At 43.2% G+C, this 21,169-nt stretch overlaps 1 protein-coding gene across 1 annotated transcript in view; it reads right to left on the bottom strand.

Annotated features, from left to right (window-relative positions):
* Nucleotides 1-16,435, bottom strand: part of LOC102484295 (zeta-sarcoglycan-like) — a 244,437-nt gene extending 228,002 nt beyond the window's left edge. The window contains exons 1-3 of the mRNA XM_027766773.1: nucleotides 16,211-16,435; nucleotides 15,914-16,069; nucleotides 12,945-13,046 (exon numbers count right to left, since the gene is read on the bottom strand). Of these exons, the coding sequence (XP_027622574.1) occupies nucleotides 12,945-13,046; nucleotides 15,914-16,069; nucleotides 16,211-16,435 (483 nt within the window). The remainder of the gene's footprint in view (nucleotides 1-12,944; nucleotides 13,047-15,913; nucleotides 16,070-16,210) is intronic.
* Nucleotides 16,436-21,169: the final 4,734 nt, after the last annotated feature.

Raw genomic sequence — 21,169 nt, 5'->3', positions numbered from 1 at the left:
CTGCTGTGGGGAGTGGGCAGCGGGTCAGGGCCTGCTAGGATCAGCCTGACAGTGATCTCTGGGCCTGCACACCCGCTGTCTCTCCTGTGACACTCAGGTCAGGTAAGTCCCTGACTCCCTGGAAGCATATTCTTTTCCTCACCTGGACCCTCAGTTTTCTAACGCCTACTTCGTCAGAGGTGCCGTGGGAGTTAGATGAGGACATGTGCAGCTCCTTCCCGTGGCAGTTAATACATGAAAGCATTTAATAATTAGGAGCAGGAGCTATTCAAAATGAATGAATGAGTAACCAAAACATAATTATTTGTGCTTCCCTAGGGCAGATAAATCCGCACGCTGAGAGATAGTGTAATATAGGATAGTTTTAAGGCATTGAACGGCGTGTGATCCATACTGGCTAGCACCTCAGTTTCACTCTTTGCTCAGTATACCCTAGGCCCTGGTTCTCTGCAGCAGGCTGTCTCTCTCTCATGCACGTATGGACACACGGAACCCCACACATACAAGCGAGTGTGATACGGCACAGAACAGCCATCCCAGATTATGTGGCTCTAGGTCATCCCCTCACGCATTCCCTGTAGACAGCATAAACAGAGGGTTATGTGTGCCTGTGTTTTAGCAGAGAGGGCTATGGGAAACCGGAGGTGATATTTTGTAAGCTTTTGGTTATCAAGGCAACTGAACTGGAGGAGATGCCAAAACCTTCCCTTGGGCTTCGCTGAGAGACAATGGGTAAAATCTAGAAAATACATGCACAGGTCGTGTAACTCTTCAGAGTGAACCTCCTTAAAGCGTTTTTTCTTGTATTGTTTTGTTTTACTTAATTGTATTATTTTTTGAGAGATTTTTTACTGTAGGGTGCATGTGCTTGCCAGAGAAACAGAAAGCGAGAAATCAACCCCTGGAGGGATGGCCACACCACAGTCCACTCTCTTTCGTTCTCCTCTTGGGATTCTGGGCACGCAGGCGTATGCTCCCCGTGTTGAGTTGCAAGCCAAAAGGTCCAGGATTCAAGCAGCAGTCAACTACCTGGGAATCCAGCAAAATAATCCTTCTGCCATCTGCTGCGCGTTTTGCCTTATTTCATATCCAAGGCACATTGTCCCCCCACCACCAAGTTCTACATGTCCTGTGCATAGACAGTAGGAACTCGAAATCGCCTCTCAGATGTTGAAGGCCTCCCGCTCTCCTACTCCTTCTCCTACTCCTAAGATCCAACATGCTCACACTCTCCTCACACTTCCCTCTGAGAGTTCAGCTCAGCACGTCACACGTCCAAATAGAAACACGTATTTCCTGGTGACTGTGGAAAAGGTTTCTGGGAGAGCACGACCAGTCACTAAGAAGCTCTGAATCGGCCCTGGAAGGCCTAGGCCCAGGCTCTGCATCAGGACTGGAGGCAACAGAGGTACCACAAGCAAATGCGGGCTCCAGCTCCTCTCGTAGCAGCACAGTTGAAGAGGTAATAGTCATAAACATACCCTGTAAAGTACCAGGTTTAAAGTGAAAGATTTGACAGCGATAGTAAGTACGTTCCCGGGCGATGCCAGTGTTCACCTCTACAGACATCCGAGCTGTTCAGGGGTATCGACGAGTGACCATAAAATTGATGTAATGACAGAATATTTTTATATTTATTTATTTTTTAAGAGGTTTTTGCTACAGGGCGTGTGCACTCGCCATACAGAGAGAGACAGAGAGATAGAAAGCGAGAAATCACCCCCCAGGGGGGATGGTCATGCCGCAATCCCTTCTCCTCCATTCTCCTCTCGGGATCTTGGGCACACACGCACACGCGCCTGGCGTGAGTTTAAGCCACCAGGTCCGAGACGCGAACCGCGGTCGACTACGTGGGAGTCCAGCGACATACCCATTATGCTAACTGCTGGTCCCCAGTATTTTTATAGTAACATGTTTTCTTGAACTTTTTAGCAGATCCAACTAGAGATGTTTGACATTAAACATAGAAAGAGTCTTCTTATACAGGTAAGTGCCTTCCTGTCCATGTTCACTACCGAGGTAAGAGGCTTTGGTAATTACTAGCAGGTGTCTTGTCAGTGTCACAGAACAGGCCTCCATTCATCAAAAGTTGCATAAGTTAAATTTCTATTATTTCTAATGAAGTTAGATAAAATGTGAATATTTTCTAGGGATTCATCACAATAGTGTTTATAAGAAAACTGTAGAAACCACTTTCATGCAGCTGCGGAAGGCAAGGGAGGAAGCCCTGCCTGAGATGTGAGATCGGGTGCGTCCGGGAGGGTTGAGCCTCGGACTCCACACTCAGCTCTCCCAACTCCGGAGAGGCTTCATCTGCAAAATGGGAAGAAAATGATCTTCACCGACTACCTTACTGGGTTGTCAAAATCATCGAATACCTTCCAATGATAGCTTAGTAGATTACATTATGTACAAATCATTAAGAACTACAGATACCAGGACCAGTGGCATAATGGTTACACCGTTAGACTCCCATGTAGTCAACTGTGGTTCAAATCTTGGACCTGACAGTTTAAAACTCACACTAGGCGTATGTGCATGCATGTCTAAGACCCCAAGAGAAGAGAGGAGAAGGGATTGTGGCATTGCCATTCCCCCTGGGGCATGACTTCTTGTTTTCTGTCTCTCTCTGGTGAGCACATATGCCCTGTAGCAAAAATTTCTCCTAACAAACAAAAAAAATTGAAAAAATACCAGTTTTTGATTACCTGCTATAGATTAATTGCTTTAAATAGACGAGGTCCTGAGCTCACAGAGTTTATGGCCATTTCTGAAGCTTAGTATTGTAGTCAAATGACAAACTTACAGAGTTAAAATCTCTGAGGGATATTGTAAAGCTTAGAGTGTGCACAAATACAACACAATAAGGACAAAAAATTGTCTAAGAAAAAAATCTGTACAAAATTTAAATATGAAACTCTTTTTTGGAATGTTTCAGTAAGAAGACAATTAAAGTATAAATTAAGAACTATTTATATATATAGGACCAGCAGTTAGCATAATGGCTATGTCGCTGGACTCCCATGTAGTCGACCATGGATCAAGTCCTGGACCTGGTGACTTAAACTCATGCCGGGCGCATGTGTGTGCGTGCCTAAGATCCCGAGAGGAGAATGGAGGAGAAGGGATTGCAGTGTGACCATCTCCCCTGGGGGGTAATTTCTCACTTTCTGTCTCTCTGTCTCTCTCTGTCTTTCTGGCGAGCGCACACGGCCTATATCAAAAACCTCTCAAAAAATTATACATAAAAATCTTTCCAAATACATTGTCAAGTACATAGGATGTGGCCTAAAGAGTTAATATAAACTTCATGACCTTGGATAGATTTATTAGAAACAAAAACATATTGGAAATAAATTACCCAAGCATTTAATTTAAGAAACAAGGGAAATGATAATGGATAAGAAATAAAACATAGGGAATATATATTTTTTTCTTTTTTGGAGAGGTTTCTTTCTTTCTTTCTTCTTTCTTCTTCCTTCCTTCCTTCCTTCCTCCCTTCCTTCCTTCCTTCCTTCCTTCCTTCCTTCCTTCCTTTCTTTATCTTTGCTATAGGGTGCATGTGCTTGCCAGAAAGACAGAGAGAGACAGAGACAGAAAGCAAGAAATCACCCCACCCCCGAGGGTAATGGCCATGCCGCGATACCTTCTCCTCCATTCTCCTCTCGGGATCTTGGGCATGCATGCACATATGCCTGGTGTGAGTTTAAGCCACCAGGTCTGGGACTCGAACCACGGTTGACTACATGGGAGTCTAGTGACATAGCCATTACATCAACTGCTGATCGCACGAATAAATTTTTCAAGATAAAAATGTTGATCAAAAGTTAATCAATTAAACCAAAATTTGTTTTGAACCAGCAGATGGCATAGTGGTTACATCTCAGGACTTCCATATGGTTGACTATGGTTCAAGTCCAGGACCCAGTGGTTTAAAACTCACACTGAGTACATGTCCATGCATGCTCAAGATCCCAGGAGCATGGAGAAAAATGGATTGTGGGGTGGCCATCCTCCTGGGGACTGATTTCTATTTTTTTTTTTTTTGAGAGGTTTTTTGCTATAGGGCATGTGCGCTCGCCAGACAGACAGAGAGAGACATAGAGACAGAAAGCAAGAAATCACCCCCCCCAGGGAGGATGATCACGCTGCAATCCCTTCTCCTCCATTCTCCTCTTGGGATCTTGGGCACGCATGCACACGCATCCAGCCTGAGTTTTAAGCCACTGGGTCCGGGATGTGAACCGCGGTCGACTACATGGGAATCCAGCAACATAGCCATTACGCTAACTGCTGGTTCTCAGGACTGATTCCTCATTTTCCCCCATGTGTCTCTTTCTTTCTCTCTCTCGGGCAAGCACATGTACCCTATGGCAAAAATCTCTTTAAAAAAAAAAAAAGAGAACGATAGACACATGAATTTAAGGATATGTCAGTGTAAAATGGATAATTATATATAATAATTTTTTTTATAAAAATGACTCATGTTCAGGTAGAGTATTAGACAACTTTTAAAGTGTTAATACTCCATATCGGGGTACCCAAGGATTCACTGTGTAGACTTTTATTATTTTCTATCTATACTCACTTCTTTGATATCCTTTATAATCTTATGTATTTCATCTCTGTTTGAAATTCAAACATGTACATATAGACCTGTCTGCTCACCTAACAGACACAATGAACTGTTCTGAAGCTGGGCTCCTCATCTTCCCTTCCTCTGCATTCTCACCTCTTCCCCACATTGTTTAGTGGCAACTGCTCACCAAGATATCTTGATATCATGCTCCATTCTCTCTTTCTCTTACATCCTGCATACGATCCATAGTTATAGCCTTCAAATCTACTTAACATATACTGTCTATGAAAATGATACCCATCACTTAGTGATGATTAAATGCACTAAAATATACAAAACATTCACCACAATGTTTGGCTTTCAGTGAAATAAGAAGCAATAGTATCTCTTGGGTCAAGCTTCGTGGAAACGATTTTATTGTTTTTACGTCATCTAATAATAACAATCTAGTCCGTAAAATATCAGGAAGCTTTGTGAACCGTACTTCGTAGGTGATAAAACTACGACACAGAGGTTAACTTGAGATAATAAATGACAGCTATTAAGTGTTAGAAACAGGATCTGAAACCAAGAACTCCAGAGCTATAGTGTCTGCTGAATTTTAGCTATTCTTATTATTATCATTATTATTAAAAATCATTATCTGTCTGGTGAGCTGCAAAAATTACTTCAGGTATAATAAAAATAAAGTTTTAAGAAAATGACCAGATTACATTCACAACGGCAAAAAGAATAGCGCTTCTACACAAGCACAAAGGCCGAGAGAAAAGCGGACATGCACATCAGCAATAAGAGCCGCTATTGAGTGAACAAGAACTTTGTGTTCTTGTGGGAAGACGTTTGTTAAGAGAGCTCCCTGAGCAGCACAGAGGAGACCTGGTAGATGGGGGAAGCCGGGCTGCTGGGCAGGACTCTCCAACGTGAAGAAGGCGTTCTCTGCAAGCTGAACCTAGCCATGAACAAGTGTCCAACAGAAATTGTCATGAAACATGACAGCTGGTTTTTAAGTCCATTTGGAAGAGAAAATGCATTATAGGCAAAAGTTATTGAAAAATAAAAAGCAGTAACAAAAAAATTAGCTCTTCTTTTTTTAAAAAATGTTTAAAGCAAAAGTATGGGTTTCTCTAATAAGTGTATCAGAAAAAGAGAATACAGAGACCAAGGAACAAATCTGTGTGCATTTGAAAATGCAGCATATAAGGAAGGTCATACTTCAGATCACCCACAGAGAAAGCGAACTAGCCAAACTGTGAAATTGAGAGTTATCGGCTGTTCAGGAAAGAGAAAGAAAGAAGGAAGGGAGAAAGGAAGAAAGAAGACGAAGATGGAGGAAAGGAGAAACAGAGAAGGAAGGAGAAGGGAGGGGAGGAGAAGAGAGAGGACTGAGAAGATGAGGGAGAAAGGAAGGATCTTAATACTACACTTGAAAACTGAGAACAATTTTCAAAAACTCTCTCCCTCACTACTTAACAAATTAAACCACCATTATTTAAGATCGACATTTTCTTTGAACAACCATTAACTTCAAAATCCAAACTTATATTATAAACTTGAAAAACTGGAAGCCAGGGGGAGCCAGCGGAGTGGTGGTTAAAGCACTGAACTCTCACATGGCCGACCACGGTTCAAGTCCTGGACCCAGTGGCTTGAAATTCATGAAGGGTGAGTGTGTGCGTGTGCCCCAAATCCCAAGAAGCAAATGGAGAAGGACTTGCAGCATGACCATCCCCCTATAGAGCTGACTTCTCACTTTCTGTCTCTCTGTCTCTCTGGGGAGAGCACATACCATATAACAAAAATCTCTCTCTAAAAAAATAAAGAAATAAAAAAACAATCGTTCAGATATTAGCATATTTCAGTTAGTATTGTGTTAACAATAGTTCAAGAGTTCACAGATTTCAGAAAAGCCTAGCTTACCTAACCTGATCTGAAACTAGTAAAAGAAGGTGTTGATAGGCAGTACCGGGAAAATCTACCAGGAATGGAACACTATTTACCAAGAAAGATTTCTTCGGAGACAAAAAAGGCTACTAGTAGGTAATTAAAATTGTTCCTCCCTGTGGGCACGTGGAGTTAGTAACACAGCAGCCTTCAGAACAGATAGTAAGTCATAGTTAATTTTTCTCCTCCCACCTTCAATCGCCAGTGAAACAAAAAAACCACCCAGCATATAACCCCTCTAATTGTGACTCATTAGGAGTAATTCCAATTAGGCAAGGGAAATGCTTTAAGCTTCTGAGCTTAAAAAAGTAATGATTTTAATAAAACAGTAGTTTTGGACCAGCAGATAGCATAATGGTTACTGGACTCCAACATGGCAGACAAAGTTTGAGTCCTAGACCCGGGGGCTTGAAACTTACAATGGGAGCGTGTGCATGCATGCCCCAGAATCCAGGAGGAGAATGGAGGAGTGTGGATTGCAACATGGCCACCCTCCACCCCCTACCCCCTCGCATGATCTCTCACTGTCTCTCTCTTTGTCTCTCCAGCAAGTGCACATGCCCTATAGCAAAAAATCTCTCTAAGAAAAGAAAAAAAAATAGTTCAAATACAGTTTAACAACATTATATGAGGAATAGATCGTAGATGATAAAGAATTCTGAGAATCAAAACACAACCATCAAATACACCAAATAGCGCAAGGGCAAAATTCATATGGAGAAAACGAAATTAGTGGACTCCTTACAGAAATATTTAATGCTAGGATTTAACAGAGAAATGAGTCTGACAATTTGAAGATAGTAAAGGACAAACCACTAATAACGTTCCCAGACAAGAATAAAGGCCACAAACACCCAAAGCTTGAAATGAATATAAAGGGAGTTCAAAACGTCTATGGAAAATAAAATTAAAATACTAGTTTCTTACAATGGAAAAATGTTTAAGTCCATGCATAGTTTTTTCATCATATGCAATTTCCATAAACTTGCTAGAGACCACTCTCCCATATTTCTAGTCTTGAAAACAAACAAGTAAGCAAAACTAATGATACAAGTATGCAAAAAACTATGTGAGTAATGAGCAGGAGAATGAGGAATACATAACAGAAAAAGGTCAGGAGTTGAATACTGAAGTCATCTGCATGTAGAACTAAGACCACTGGGCAGAGGCAATTAAAGTTGCAGAACAGAATGTAAATATTACAAATACCTACCAAGTTAAAATAATGCAGTTATAGCAAAAAAAACAGAAAACTAAGAGAGGTGAAGATAGTTCAGGAAGGAGCTAATCACCTCAAATTACAGTGCAGGGAGTGAACGAACATTGTCCGAAATTCACACAAAAAAACTCATGCATCCAGTTCCCTAATGGTGTTCATCATCTGTTATTCTTGAGCATAAAGACGTTTGTTTTTTAAAAAGTCTTATGTTGGGACCAGCAGTGAGCATAATGGCTGTCGCTGAACTCCTATGTAGTCTACTGTGGGTCAAGTCCCGGGCCCAGAGGCTTAAACTCAAACTGCGTGCATGTGCATGTGTGCCCAAGATCCCGAGAGGAGAATGGAGGAGAAGGGATTGCGGTGTGGCCATCCCCCCTGGGGGGTGATTTCTCGCTTTCTGTCTCTATGTCTCTCTCTGTCTCTCTGGAGAGTGCACGTGCTCTGTACCAAAAAAAACCTCTAAAAATAGAGTATTGTATTCAAGTCATAAAGCTTAGTGACTTTCCAGTTATTTCATATTATTTTTATTCTAGTAAATGATGTAAAATATACTAACTATAAATAACATGGACATATTTCTCACCATATTTTATGTCTTTTTAATCTTTTTACTTTTCACAGGTGTGTAATTATGTAACTGTGAGGAGGTTCACCAGATGTCTTTTTTTTTTTCTTGAGTGTGAAGGTTTTATGTGTTTTGTGTTTCTTTAAGCTTGAAGAAAGACATTTTATAAAGACAAATCATAAATGTAGCCTACATTAAACATCTACATGTAAAATGATAATAAAATGATTGTGAAAGCCTTCAGATAGCTATTTGTATGAATTGGGTCATATGGGAGAAAGAACCTTACACAGAGGAGATTTGTTATGGCACCTGAAAGAAGCCAAAAGATGAGCATGTTTTATGTTTTATAATCAGGAAAAATATTCACCAAGCTAGCCCAGCCCCATGACTTTGTATCTGAGTTGTACCAAAACAAAAACAAAAACAAAAACAAAACTAAACAAAAATAATATGTGTGTGTGTGTGATATATATATATATAATACACAGGTGCAAACTCATCCTTATCATCTAAGAAGTAAGTTAGCATTGCAGCTTTGAAGCCACGAGTCCGTCAAGTCCTCTCCCACCTCTGCCCCCACGGGAGTGTTGAGAACCCAAGACTTCTTTGCTTTGCTTTGGAGGGACTGGAATTCCAGTGATCTCAGAAGTTCCTCCGGCACCATCAGCAGACTATCGTGAAGGATGCTGGGACTGGTGGGGGTGGGGAGGTGCTACCTGAACCAAGAGCCCTTGAACAGGAAAGACAAACCAACCAACAGACAAACACTGGAGCGGGCTGCACAGCTACTCTCAGGTGAAGTCGCGTGATATTTGATGAGGTTCTCGAGAAATGCACAATGTAAGTTTTGCACGTCACCATAACCAGCTTAGTACCTCGGACTCATGTGACAACGATTATATGTTTAACTTCAGAAATATTCATTGATTAATTATTTCCTGAAACTAATGTCTTTGTGTTTTTCTTTTAAGGTGCAAGTGCTCACCAGGAGAGTCAGTGAGAAGAGAAGTGAGAAATCAGCCCCAAGGAGGGATGGCCATGCCACAATCCCTTCTCTTCCATTCCCCTCCTGGGATTTTAGGCACACACACACACACACACACACACACACACATACCCTGCATGATTTTCAAACCACCAGGTCTGGGACTCGAACCTCTATTTGCCCTGTGGGAGTCCAGTGCTTTAATCACCATGTCACTCGCTGGTCCTAGTAATGTTACTTTTTAAAGATGCACTGAATTCTAATAGTTTTAATATAGACAAAAATATGCTTTGCTGTGTGTTTTGATGGGCCACTTAGGAAAGGTTGAATTTGAAAAAGCATGAAGATGAGAGTAAGTTGCCGGCGTAGTAACCACATTTCAGTAGTGGAGATGTTTGGTGAGACGGGGCGGACAGCTGACTTCAGAGCAGCCCGGGCCCATAGCTCAGGAGACTAGCTGTGCATTTATGGGCCACTACATTTTCTGCTCTGGAAAACTCTTTCTACTCCCTCTCCACATGCAGGATTAAATACCTACATACCCAGAAGGCAACTTTAAATAAGAAAATTCGGTGTGTTACAGGAAGAAAGCAGACTAAATCTAAGGAAGACAACCGGTGGCATTGAGGGCAAACACACACGTCAAAATTCCTGTGCACAGTCCTTCCTCAGCTTAACAACCTCTGTAAGTGACCTGAATTTAAGACGACCTTACTTTGCACTATACAAACTCATATGCACTTGCCAGAAAGACAGAGAGAAACAGAGAGACAGAAAGTGAGAAATCACCCTCCAGGGGGGATGACCACACCGCAGTCCCTTCTCCTCCATTCTCCTCTCAGGATCTTGGGCACGTACGCACTGGCATGAGTTTAAGCCACTGGGTGCGGGACTTGAACGGTGGTCAACCACATGGGAGTCCAGCGACATAGCCATTACGTCCACTGCTGGTCCTACTAACTTTAGAATTTTTAAATGTTGAACACATCAAAATGTGTAGATAGACTGACATATACAACTGATTTTTTAAAATTTAAGTCTTTTTTTTTGTTGTTGTTGTTGGTAGGGCATGTGTACTCAGTAGAGAGACAGAGAGAAAGGGAAGTGAGAAAGCACCCCTCCCAGGGATGGCCACGCCACAGTCCCTTCTTCGGTCTCCCAGTTTGGGGTACACACACACATGCACCTGGCGAGTGTTTCAAGGGCTGATTCTGGGACTCTGGGCAGTGGCCCCTGAGGGATCCAGCTGCCTTCAGCACAGCACTGGTTGGCCAGAAACTAATCTTTATTTAAGTTAGAAATCTCCTTTCTACTACTATTACTGAAATTCCTGTTCTTTCTTAAGAATTAAGCATTTTGGGGGCCACTAGTTGGCTTAATGGCTATCTCACTCGACTCCCATGTAGCTGACCGTGGTTCAAGTCCCAGACCCAGTGGCTTAAACTCATGACAGGCGCATGTGCGTGCGTGCCCAAGATCCCGAGAGGAGAATGGAGGAGAAGGGATTGCAGCGTGGCCATACCCCCTGGGGGGGGATTTTCGCTTTCTGTCTCTCTGTCTCTCTCTGTCTTTCTGACAAGCGCGGGCAAAAACCTATAGCAAAAACCTCTCAAAAAAAAAACACACACAAAGAATTAAGCATTTAAATAACTTTCTGCTAAACTCACAGTATTACTGAGAAACGCGGGCTCGGAGATTTGTGTCTGGCTTTTAAATCAGGGAGTGCATAGAGGGAGGACAACGTGCATCCACAGACAGTGAGGTGAAAACGGCTTAGACCGTATAGACCTTCCCCCTATTTTAAACATTTATTTTTGTCGTGTACACATAGAAGAATTCCCTAGGGAGTAAATGTGTCTCCTTCCCTTTCTATTCTAAGACCAGGTTTCTACCTGGCTGCCATGGTCCCACCGGCCTGTGGATCACCCTCCCCATTTCTGGGAAGCAGACATCCGAGAGGAGACACAGAGCAGTGCGTGGACAAGGGATGGGAGACGAGCCTTTCATCCATACAGTAGCTTTGCTAGCCCGGGATAAGTGTGGGGACCCCAGCTGCCTCCACCACACACTTTAAGATGGAAAACCAGTGAAATCTTAGTGGGTCCATGCTTAGAATCCATACACATCCCCATTTCTCAGGAGAATCCTTGGTTAGAACTTTCATGATATTTTCAAAAAAGGACCCTGCTGAGGAGACACAGCCTTCCCCTGCCTGTCAGCAGAAGGCCTCACCGTCCTCCCAGTGTGTCCCCGGCAGCCACCAGGAGCCTCTGAGTGGCTGCAGGCCCAGGCAGCTTTGCTGTTCTCGGGCTGATCATCAGGGTGCCCTCCTCTCCTTCTCATGTTGAGCAGCTTCTTGCTTTCCATGTCCGAGTTTCCTGCTTCTTCCAACATTGAAGAGTGTAATGGTGACGGGCATGAGCAAGCATGAGATGACACAGTGGTGGTGACTCCCAGTCAAGGGAGACACTGACGCACGTAAGCACGCTGGTTTTTTTTTTTTTTTCCTAGTAGCCATTGAAAACAAATAGAGTAGAAATACTAAGCAGTTTCTTTTGAGTTTGGTCGTTGTTTAAAGCTGAATTATGGAAGGTAAGGGGAACACATGGCTGTGTTGCTCGTCTGAGCAAAGTCCAAAACCTGGTGTCACAGCGAGATTTCCAGGGCCCGGAACAGTCACTAGTCTATATAAGCAAAACCTTGTTATCACATATAAAAAAGCTTAAAACTGATGTAATCATCTTAAGGTTTTATAAAAAATAATCTCTTATTTTGTTTTTGGTCTTATATTGTAGAAAAAATAGCATAGAAGCAAAGGATTTTAATTATTCCCTCGGCAATAACATATACTAATGTACTATATTGACAATATCAAAACATTATCTATAGAAAAGACAATTTTTCCATATTTATATAATATGATTTCTATTAGTTCTGTTTATTTATACACACACACACACACACACACACATACACACAAACATACCAGGGAAAGCCTAATAGATTTGAGAGTTTCTGGTAAGATTTTCATGTACCCAAGCATGGTAATTACCTTCTGGGAAGTAACACATTTAAGTCAAATGAATAGTGACCGAGCTGCAATCCTTCTTCAGCATGCTTCTAAGCAATAAAGCACATAGAGTGAACACACACACACACACGTGAAGGATAAATTAGTCTGGCTTGTTTTAAGCAATGCAGATCTAGAAATAGATTTAATTTCCAAAGTACGACTCTGTCATCTCTTTTAGATAATGTATGTGCATTAAAGCTGAGGTATATAGTAACTGTATTTAATTAAAATCATTCATTTAAGTCAGTGCTTTTCGTGAGAATTCCTCTGGCTGAGTTACACGCCCCTCTCGGAACTACTAACTGTATTTAACTCCTAGTGAAGACAGAGGGGTAGATCTTACAGACTACCACAGCGAACACTGCGGTTTCATTCCACACGGTTTTCTTATTTATCAGTTTGAAGCTAACTTTCTCCACTGCTTTTCAATTCTTTCATTATTTTGTTCTCTTCACATGGGTCCTTAGCCTAAGGAGACTAAATGCACACCGAAGAGATAAGGACTTCTGTCCTCCTCCAAGCTAAAAGAGAACCTCGAAGTTAGAGAGTTTACAGTAAGCCAAAGCCAGTGTCACATACCTTGCGGGAATGAATCTCTTTCACATACAATGGAAGTAGAAACTCAGATATACCTTCAAGTCGAATTCCCTTCTTGGTGACTCTCAGATTTCCCATACCATCCTACAAGCAATGAAATATAATTCACTTTTAGGTTAATTAGAGAATGAATAACTGGCCATACTTTTCTTAGGCCTAACTTGAGAAAGCAGTGAGTTCAATTCAGTGATGATTTAAGGAAAATGAGAGATTGCATCTACTCTTTGCATGCATCCAGAGGGCTCTGTTTAAAATGAACAGGAAAAGGGGATTACACAGGGCTCGCGTCTTCCCGGCTCTGTCGGAGAACAGGATTCACCGCTGAATAAATGCTTGACTTTCTCCATGTGTCAGTCCGTCCCACTAGCCACTAGGTATAATAATACTTGCTACTTGATTATTGGAAGCAACTTCATTTGTAAGAGAGCTCTAGAACTATGTTCATGTTACAAGTATACAAAATCTACTATATTCAAATAGTCACACTGGCACAATAATTTTAATGAGTACTTAATGATTGAGATTAGTAAGCATGGCATTTGAGTATTCAAAACATAATACATCTAGGTTCTACCCTCTGGAAAACCAGTCTGTCAGGAGGATAAAACAAGTATGCAAAGAATCTTTATGACACAGAATGAAATAAGTAAAGGCAGAGTCCTACTGAGAATTAAAGAAAGACGATTTCACATCTGGCAGGCGAGGAAGCCTCGTGGACGAGACTGACTATGATAAAGGCCTTAAGAACGCGCAATGTTAGGAAGGCCTGCGGAAAGCAGAACAGAACAGGGAGTATCGTGCAGGAAATGACTTGCCAGCCAATTGGCTAATTTATCTGTTCTCTACTTGGGAATTGGGGGGCGGTAACAACTGGATATACATTCGGGAGCCAGAGAAAAGAAAGCCATAAATGCAAAGCCGAGGAGTCTATAGTTAGGCCAGATTGAAAGATGAAGAAACAGGCAGTTCTTCAATAGCTCAGGTGAAATTTGCAGGCTTGAGGGTAAAAGGATATTTAGCCTTGCTCTTTCTGAATTTGAGGAATCAGAGCAAAACATAGATTATATCTAATATTATAGACAGGACATTAGACGGGGTAAGGGAATGCTGTTTGTTTACGGCGTAGCGTACAGGTGTTTCTCTGCTTACTTTCGGGGTTACCTTCCAATCAGCCCATCATCAGTTGAAAATAGGATACATCAGAAATGGATTTAGGGTCAGTCTGTGGCCTAGATCACACATGACTGGCCATCAGGTTTGAGTCTTGGATCTAGCAGCTAGATAAACACACCAGAGGGGTGTGTGTGTGGTGTGGTGTGTGTGTATGTGTGTGGGAAGTATGTGGGTATGTGTGTGTGTATGGGGTGTGTATGTGGGTGTGTGGATGTGTGTATGGGGGCATGTGTGGATGTGTGCGTGGAGGATGTGTGTGGATGTGTGTGTGTGGGAGGCGTGTGTGGGTCTGTGTGTGGGTGTGTGTGTCTATGGTGTGTATGTGGCTGTGTGGATGTGGGGGGGCGTGTGTGGGTGTGTGGGGGTGTGTGTGTATGTGGCTGTGTGTGTGTGTGTGTGTGTGTGTACGTGTGCGGGTGTGTGCCCACGGAGGGGGAGATGAAGAAGGACTTGAGACCGGGCTATGCTCCATGGGAAGTTCTTTCTTGCTCTCCCGCTCCCTGTCATTCTCCATCAGGTGCTTGTGCCTGCTAGCAGATTTTTTAAAAAATGCATTTAGGGAACCAGCAGTTAGCGTAATGGCTACGTCTCTGGACTCCCACATAGTCAACCACGGTTCGCGTCCCGGACCCGGTGGCTTAAAACTCACACCGGGTGCGTGTGCGTGTGTGCCCAAGATCCCGAGAGGAGAATGGAGGAGAAGGGATTGTAGCGTGACCATCCCCCCTGGGGGGTGATTTCTCGCTTTCTGTCTCTCTGTCTCTCTGTCTGTCTGGAGAGCGCACACGCCCTATAGCAAAAACCTCTCTAAAAAGAAAAAAAAAAACAAAAACAGGAAAATAACTGATGTGAATTAAATTTGGGAGAAAGAAAAAACTGAATGTATATTTTTTAGTGACTTTTGCCTTAGGGTGTGTGCCCTCACTGGAGAAAGAATAAAAAAGAGAAAGACAGAGAGACAGAGAGACAGAGATGTGGGAGGGAAAGTAAGACATCACCCCCCCCCATGGGGTGGGGTTGGTCATCCCATAATCCCTTCTCCTCCTCTGTTCTTCTACCTTTATTTTTAATTTTAATGTTTAATAGTCAAACTAAAGGAAAGGGAGGGTTAAGCGAGAGGGGCATTTTAAAGTAGAGAAGTCTCACTGAGAACCAGCAGTTAGCATAATGGCTATGTCGCTGGACTCCCACGTAGTTGACCACGGTTCGCGTCCCGGACCTGGTGGCTTAAAACTCATGTAGGGCGCGTGTGCGTGCGTGCCCCAGATCCCGAGAGGAGAATGGAGGAGAAGGGATTGCAGCGTGACCATCTCCCCTGGGGGGTGATTTCTTGCTTTCTGTCTCTGTCTCTGTCTGTCTGGTGAGCGCACGCGCCCTGTAGCAAAAATCTCTCCAAAAAAAAACAAAGAGGTCTCACTCTTCCCATAGAGGAAGAAGTTACTGAATTCTGACCGAATCATATTAGGGATGAAAGTGAAGAAATTAGTTTCTTGAGGTAAGGAAAGAAACTCAAACCTGTCATGGGAAATGCTTTATAGGGAACCACCCAAAATTAGCGAGTGAGTGAATTTTGAGCCAAACTGAGGAGTTTTCTGGTGAGCAAACACATGTCTTTCTGCTGGGGCGAGGGCAATGTACATCGTTTCCTGAGACGGGGCTGGTGGGCAGCAGTTTTACAGCGTCCTCTTCCACTTTCAGCGATGAAGTGTCTCTGATTGAGACATGGCTGACACGGCGCCCATTCCCTGGCTCTAATCGAGGTGGCCGTGTGCCCTTACACCACCCGGGGCAGAAACCGGGGGACTCCCGCGAGGGCAGCGAAGGCAGGCCTTGCTGGGCAGGCGTGGGGGACCACAGGGTGTGGCAAACGTGGCCTTCCCCAGATAGCCGGCCGCTGTTTCCTCACTGGGAGTGACACGCCAAGTCCGTGGGGGCTGCCAGAACGACAGGCAGAGAACGGCGAAGGGTGAGAAACGGAAACTGACAAGCTACCCGACGTGAGGTGTTGCAAGGCAGATTTATCATCAGAAGGTGGACTTTGGAGATCGCGAAGGTGAGAGGGCCCTAAAGAGCACCAAAGCAGTGGGGGCAAAAGTAGAGACAGAGGTCTCCGGAATTCGAGAGGTCGGGAATGTTAGGTAGAAGGCAAAATGAGACGTGGGCTTCGACAAAGTTCTTTGTCGCAGAGGGATTTTCTCGACTGCGTCCCAGGCAGTGCTGGCCAGAAATTTTTCAGCTGTCTGCGGTGAGGACGTGCTCAGAGACGTCCCCGTGGAACTGTCACCAGGACGTGATGTCATCTGGTCTGGGGAACTAGTGCTGTCACAATGTGACTGTCATCTAATGGGGACCTCAGGCATGTCCTGGTGAGATGATTTGGGCACCTAGCGTTAGGTGGGCTGTTGCCTGTGTTCTCTATTTAATTCAGGGGGAAAGATTTTTCTCTGAAATGCAGTGTGCTTTTTTAAATAATATGTCTACATAATACGCAATTTTAGATAGATAAATAACTGTACTTCATTTAAATTAGATCATTAAATTCCCCTGGCTATACATAGGGCTGTTCTTACAATATTTTGTTGTGAATGTCATCTTTATCTTCCATGTTGTTTGGTTCCTTCTTTTATTTTTCCTGCTTTGTATGAAAAAAAAAAAATTCCCGGGCCAGCAGGTGGCATGGTGTTTAAGGGACTAGACTCTTATATTACCAATCGCAGTTCAAGTCCCAGACCTGGTAGCTTGAAAATCGTGCCAAACATGGACATTCCAGGTGTGCCCAAACTCCCAAAAGGAAAATGGAGGAAGAACTGCAGTGTGGTCATTCCCCTGGTGGGCGATTTCTCACTTTTCTCTGTGTCTCTGGTTAGCGTGCATGCCCTACAGCAAACGTCTACACAAATACATAAACGGTTGTCCTGTACTATTAGATGGTATTATAAAATGCATACAGGTGTGTGATACGTGCTCCATGTATACTCAGCCTGACCCTCAGACCCACTAACAATTTACGAGATGATGGAGTGGTCTGGATTTTCTTCTGTGGGAGTATTAAAGTGCTAATTTATTCTTTCTTTCTTTATATATTTTTTGAAGAGTTTTTTGCTATAGGGCACATGTGCTAGTCAGAAAGACAGAGACAGAGAGAGAGATAGAAAGCGAGAAATCATCCCCCAGGGGGAATGGCTGCAACGCAATCCTTTCTCCTCCATTCTCCTCTTGGGATCTTGGGCATACATGCACACGCGCCGGGCATGAGTTTAAGCTATCGGATCCGGGACTCGAACCGCTGTCTACTATATGGGAATCCAGAGACATAGCCATTACGCTAACTGCTGGTCCCTACTGCTAATTTATTCTTACTGTCACTAGAGCTTCCTGATTCACTGCATTCTTGGTCCATTCAACATTTCACAGCAGAAGATCATTTCTGGATCTTGTCCATTCAACATCTGAAAGGCAGATCATTTTTGGACGTTCTATTGAGAATGACGGAGCCCTGAAAAGTAACAAAATCTGAGGTGCCCATGGACCACCTTCATCTTGGTTCTGCCACAGTTTTGTGTGTGAGAGACACTCAACGAATCTCTCTGTACCTTAATTTTGTCATCTGTGAAATTAATCACAGAACTCCTGTATTTAGCTAAGGACTGCATAAAATCTAAAGAGCTTAAAATAGTGTCTAGCTTATATAGAATTACTCTATAGTTTAGTAATCTTTTATATAAAAGTTTTAGTTTTTATCTCATATGTTATCATGAAATGTATAGTGTTTATTTTCAGTATGATTATTTTGAACTTCCGTAAATTTCACATCTAATTTTTATCACCATTACAATTATGACGTTTTATTGAACATCTAGTAATCTCGTGTTTCCACGATCGGAATGTGGCCCCTCCAAATTCCAGGTGCTGACAGGTAGTGGCCAGTTTGATCGTAGTTAGAAGTGCGGTTTTTCAAAGGTGATCAGGCCATGAGGGTTTGTCCCTTATGAGTAAAATTAGGGCCCTCGTGAAAAAGGCTCCACACGCCCTTCGGCCTTCTGCTTTCCATTACGTGAGAGTAAAGCTTTTCTCTGCCCCAGCGGACACGCCAACAGGTGCTATCTGGGAGCAGAGAACAGCCTTCATGGTACATCTGGCCTCTGCCACCTCGACAGTTGATTGTCCGGTCGCCAGAACTGCAAGAACACTCACACACAACATCATGTGTATTGCGAGTCGCTGGGTCCAGGCCTTGAACTGTTCAGTCAGCCATGTGGGATCCAGCAGCCTTAACTCACTCCACTTGGCTCACCAGTGTGTGTATTTTTTTTTTAATTGTCAGAGAGTGTGTATCACTCACCAAAAGAGACAGAGAGACACATGGAGAGAGAGAAAAAGAGAAAGACAGAGAGAGAGAGAGTATTCCAAAGCTTTCTGGTCATGCTGCAGTCCCTTCAATCCCTTCTCCTCTACTTCTCCATCCTGTTGAAATTTGGGGCGTGCACACACTCATACATGCACACACACACATACGGTGTGCTTTTCAAGCTGTTGGAGACCGCATTTGAACTGTGGTCAGCAATGTGGGATCTGGCTCCCTTATTCACTAGACCAACTCTGGGGTTGGTTGAGTTTGATTTTCAGTAATTATTCATTGTAGGTTGTTTAAAGTTAATATTGTAATAACAGGTTTAATCTGTCTCTAATCAACACATTTTAAAGCAATGAACCTGTCTTTTTTCTTTTTTTTTTTTTTTCCTGTGGGGGAGGCTTTTGCTATAGGGGGTGTGTACTCCCCAGAAAGAGAGAAAGGAAAAACCCCCCCCCTGGAGGGCCAGCCATGCCACAATCTCTTCTCCTCTATTCTCCTCTTAGGATCTTGGTCATGCACACACACGAACCCGGCATGAGTTTAAGCCACAGGGTCCAGGACTCGAACCATGGTCAACTACGTGGGAGTTCAGCAACATAGCCATTACGCCAACTGCTGGTCTCAAACCTCTCTTCTTTTAATGTCTGTCTTTTTTCCTTAGTGACACTATGGCAGTTCAAGATGGCTTTATCTCCCGCCGAGCAGTTGCTGCCTACCCACCGCTTGCACTGGTATTTTACCTTGCTACTCCGTATTCTTGCTCACAAGCCCATAATGTCGCCTTTCTCTCTGAATATAGAATCACGTCCTTTGTTTTAATTATTTAATGTGCTTTCTAAATAATTCCTGGTGATGATTACTTTTAAGAAGGGAGATAAATAAATCAAGAATTTCTACTATGGCCCTAACCTCTCCTTTAGAATGACTTTCAGGGACCTTTAAGTATCTCATGCAACCTTTCCTTTTCCAGGTTTTCTGCTTTGGTCATCACCTTCTCCCACTCACATGCACTGCCAGCACGTCTTCTCAGAAAAGTGTACGTTTTACCACTGACATGTTGTAATTCATGCATTTTACGCGATTCAACTCATGGTCACACCTATTTCCTTTTAATGCTTACTTATCCTACAAAGCCCAGTACAAAGACTGCAATTGGTTTTTGTTTTGTTTTGTTTTTTGAGAGCTTTTTGCTAGAGGGTGCGTGCACTCACCAGAAAGACAGAGCGAGACAGAGACAGAAAGTAAGAAATCATCCCCCAGGGGGATGGCCATGCCATAATCCCTTCCCTTCCATTCTGCTTTCAGAATCTTGGGCACGCACGCACACGTGCCCGGTGTGAGTTTAATCCACCGGATCTAGGACTCGAATCGCAGTCGACTACATGGGAGTCCAGCGACATAGTCATCATGTCAACTGGTGGTCCCAGCGATTGTTCATGCCCTATTCAGAAAGAACATTTCTCTCTACTGTGTATTTCCAAAGCATTGTGTTTGTATAACATGTATCATGTTCTTTTTCTTTTTCTTTTTTTTGGGAGAGGTTTTTGCTATAGGGCGCGTGTGCTCGCCAGAAAGACAGAGAGAGACAGAGAGATAGAAAGCAAGAAATCACCCCCCAGGGGGGGATGGCCACGCCGCAATCCCTTCTCCTCCATTCTCCTCTAGGGATCTTGGGCACTCAAGCACACGCACCTGGCATGAGTTTTAAGCCACCAAGTCCGGGACTCGAACCTCGGTTGACTACATGGGAGTTCAGTGACATAGCCATTACGCTAACTGCTGGTCACCACCACCACCCCCCCCACCCATGATTTTCAAGCCATCGGGTCCGGGACTCGAACTGCAGTCTGCCAGAGTCCAACTCCTTAACCACCACACCACCTGCTGGTCCCACACCCACCCTTCCACATGTCGAAGTAGGCAGAATAATGTCGCTTTATATATATTATGAAAAAACTGGATTTATCACTTTTATTGTGCAAACTCTGAAGGAGACCTATTAAAAAGGAGTTGCCCTGTTTAACAAGGATGCTCAAAAAGAGGTAATTAAAGAGTTGAAAGCTCCCCTGTTCCCACAATGTTTATCAAGAGCCTACCATTAAATTCTTACAGTAGCCCTCCCAGCCATAAATTCTAGAAGTTAGGTGAATACTGCTAGAGTGTTCGTCTGCTGAGAGGATGTCACTGGACTTTTTTTATTTTTAAGAATTATTTATTATTGCCAGTTAAAAGTGTGAAAGGGAGGTAATCTCAGGTACACGTCTGGGGTTGCACCTGATTTTTATTTGTCATTCATTACAAGACTTACTTAGTCCTTTAAAGAAGGGCCATGTCTCACCTTGAACAAAATCACATGTCTGGACCTTTAAATTAAGGACAAGACCTTAGGGTACAGTAGTCCCATAAAAATCATGTCTGGGAATTCCTTTCAAACTCCCAAGACAAAGTCCTCGACTTCTAACCCAGCTATGACGCTACACACTGCAGCTTGATACTTAAAGCACTTTAACAGGTACAGAGCCAACGTAAAACAAGCACATTCTTTTCCTCATTTTCCGTAAAACAGAAGTAAGTGAGGTGAAGTGAATTTTATGGCACTAGCAAGCCACTCAGTCAGAGCAGAGGTCCAGAGAGCACAAGTGGAATTTATTTATTGTGGCACACAACCATCTCCATTCCT

Source organism: Tupaia chinensis, unplaced genomic scaffold (assembly GCF_000334495.1).
Source record: "Tupaia chinensis unplaced genomic scaffold, TupChi_1.0 Scaffold143676_1, whole genome shotgun sequence".
NCBI classification, from domain to species: Eukaryota; Metazoa; Chordata; class Mammalia; order Scandentia; family Tupaiidae; genus Tupaia; species Tupaia belangeri.
This window is presented reverse-complemented; position numbering and strand designations above follow the sequence as displayed.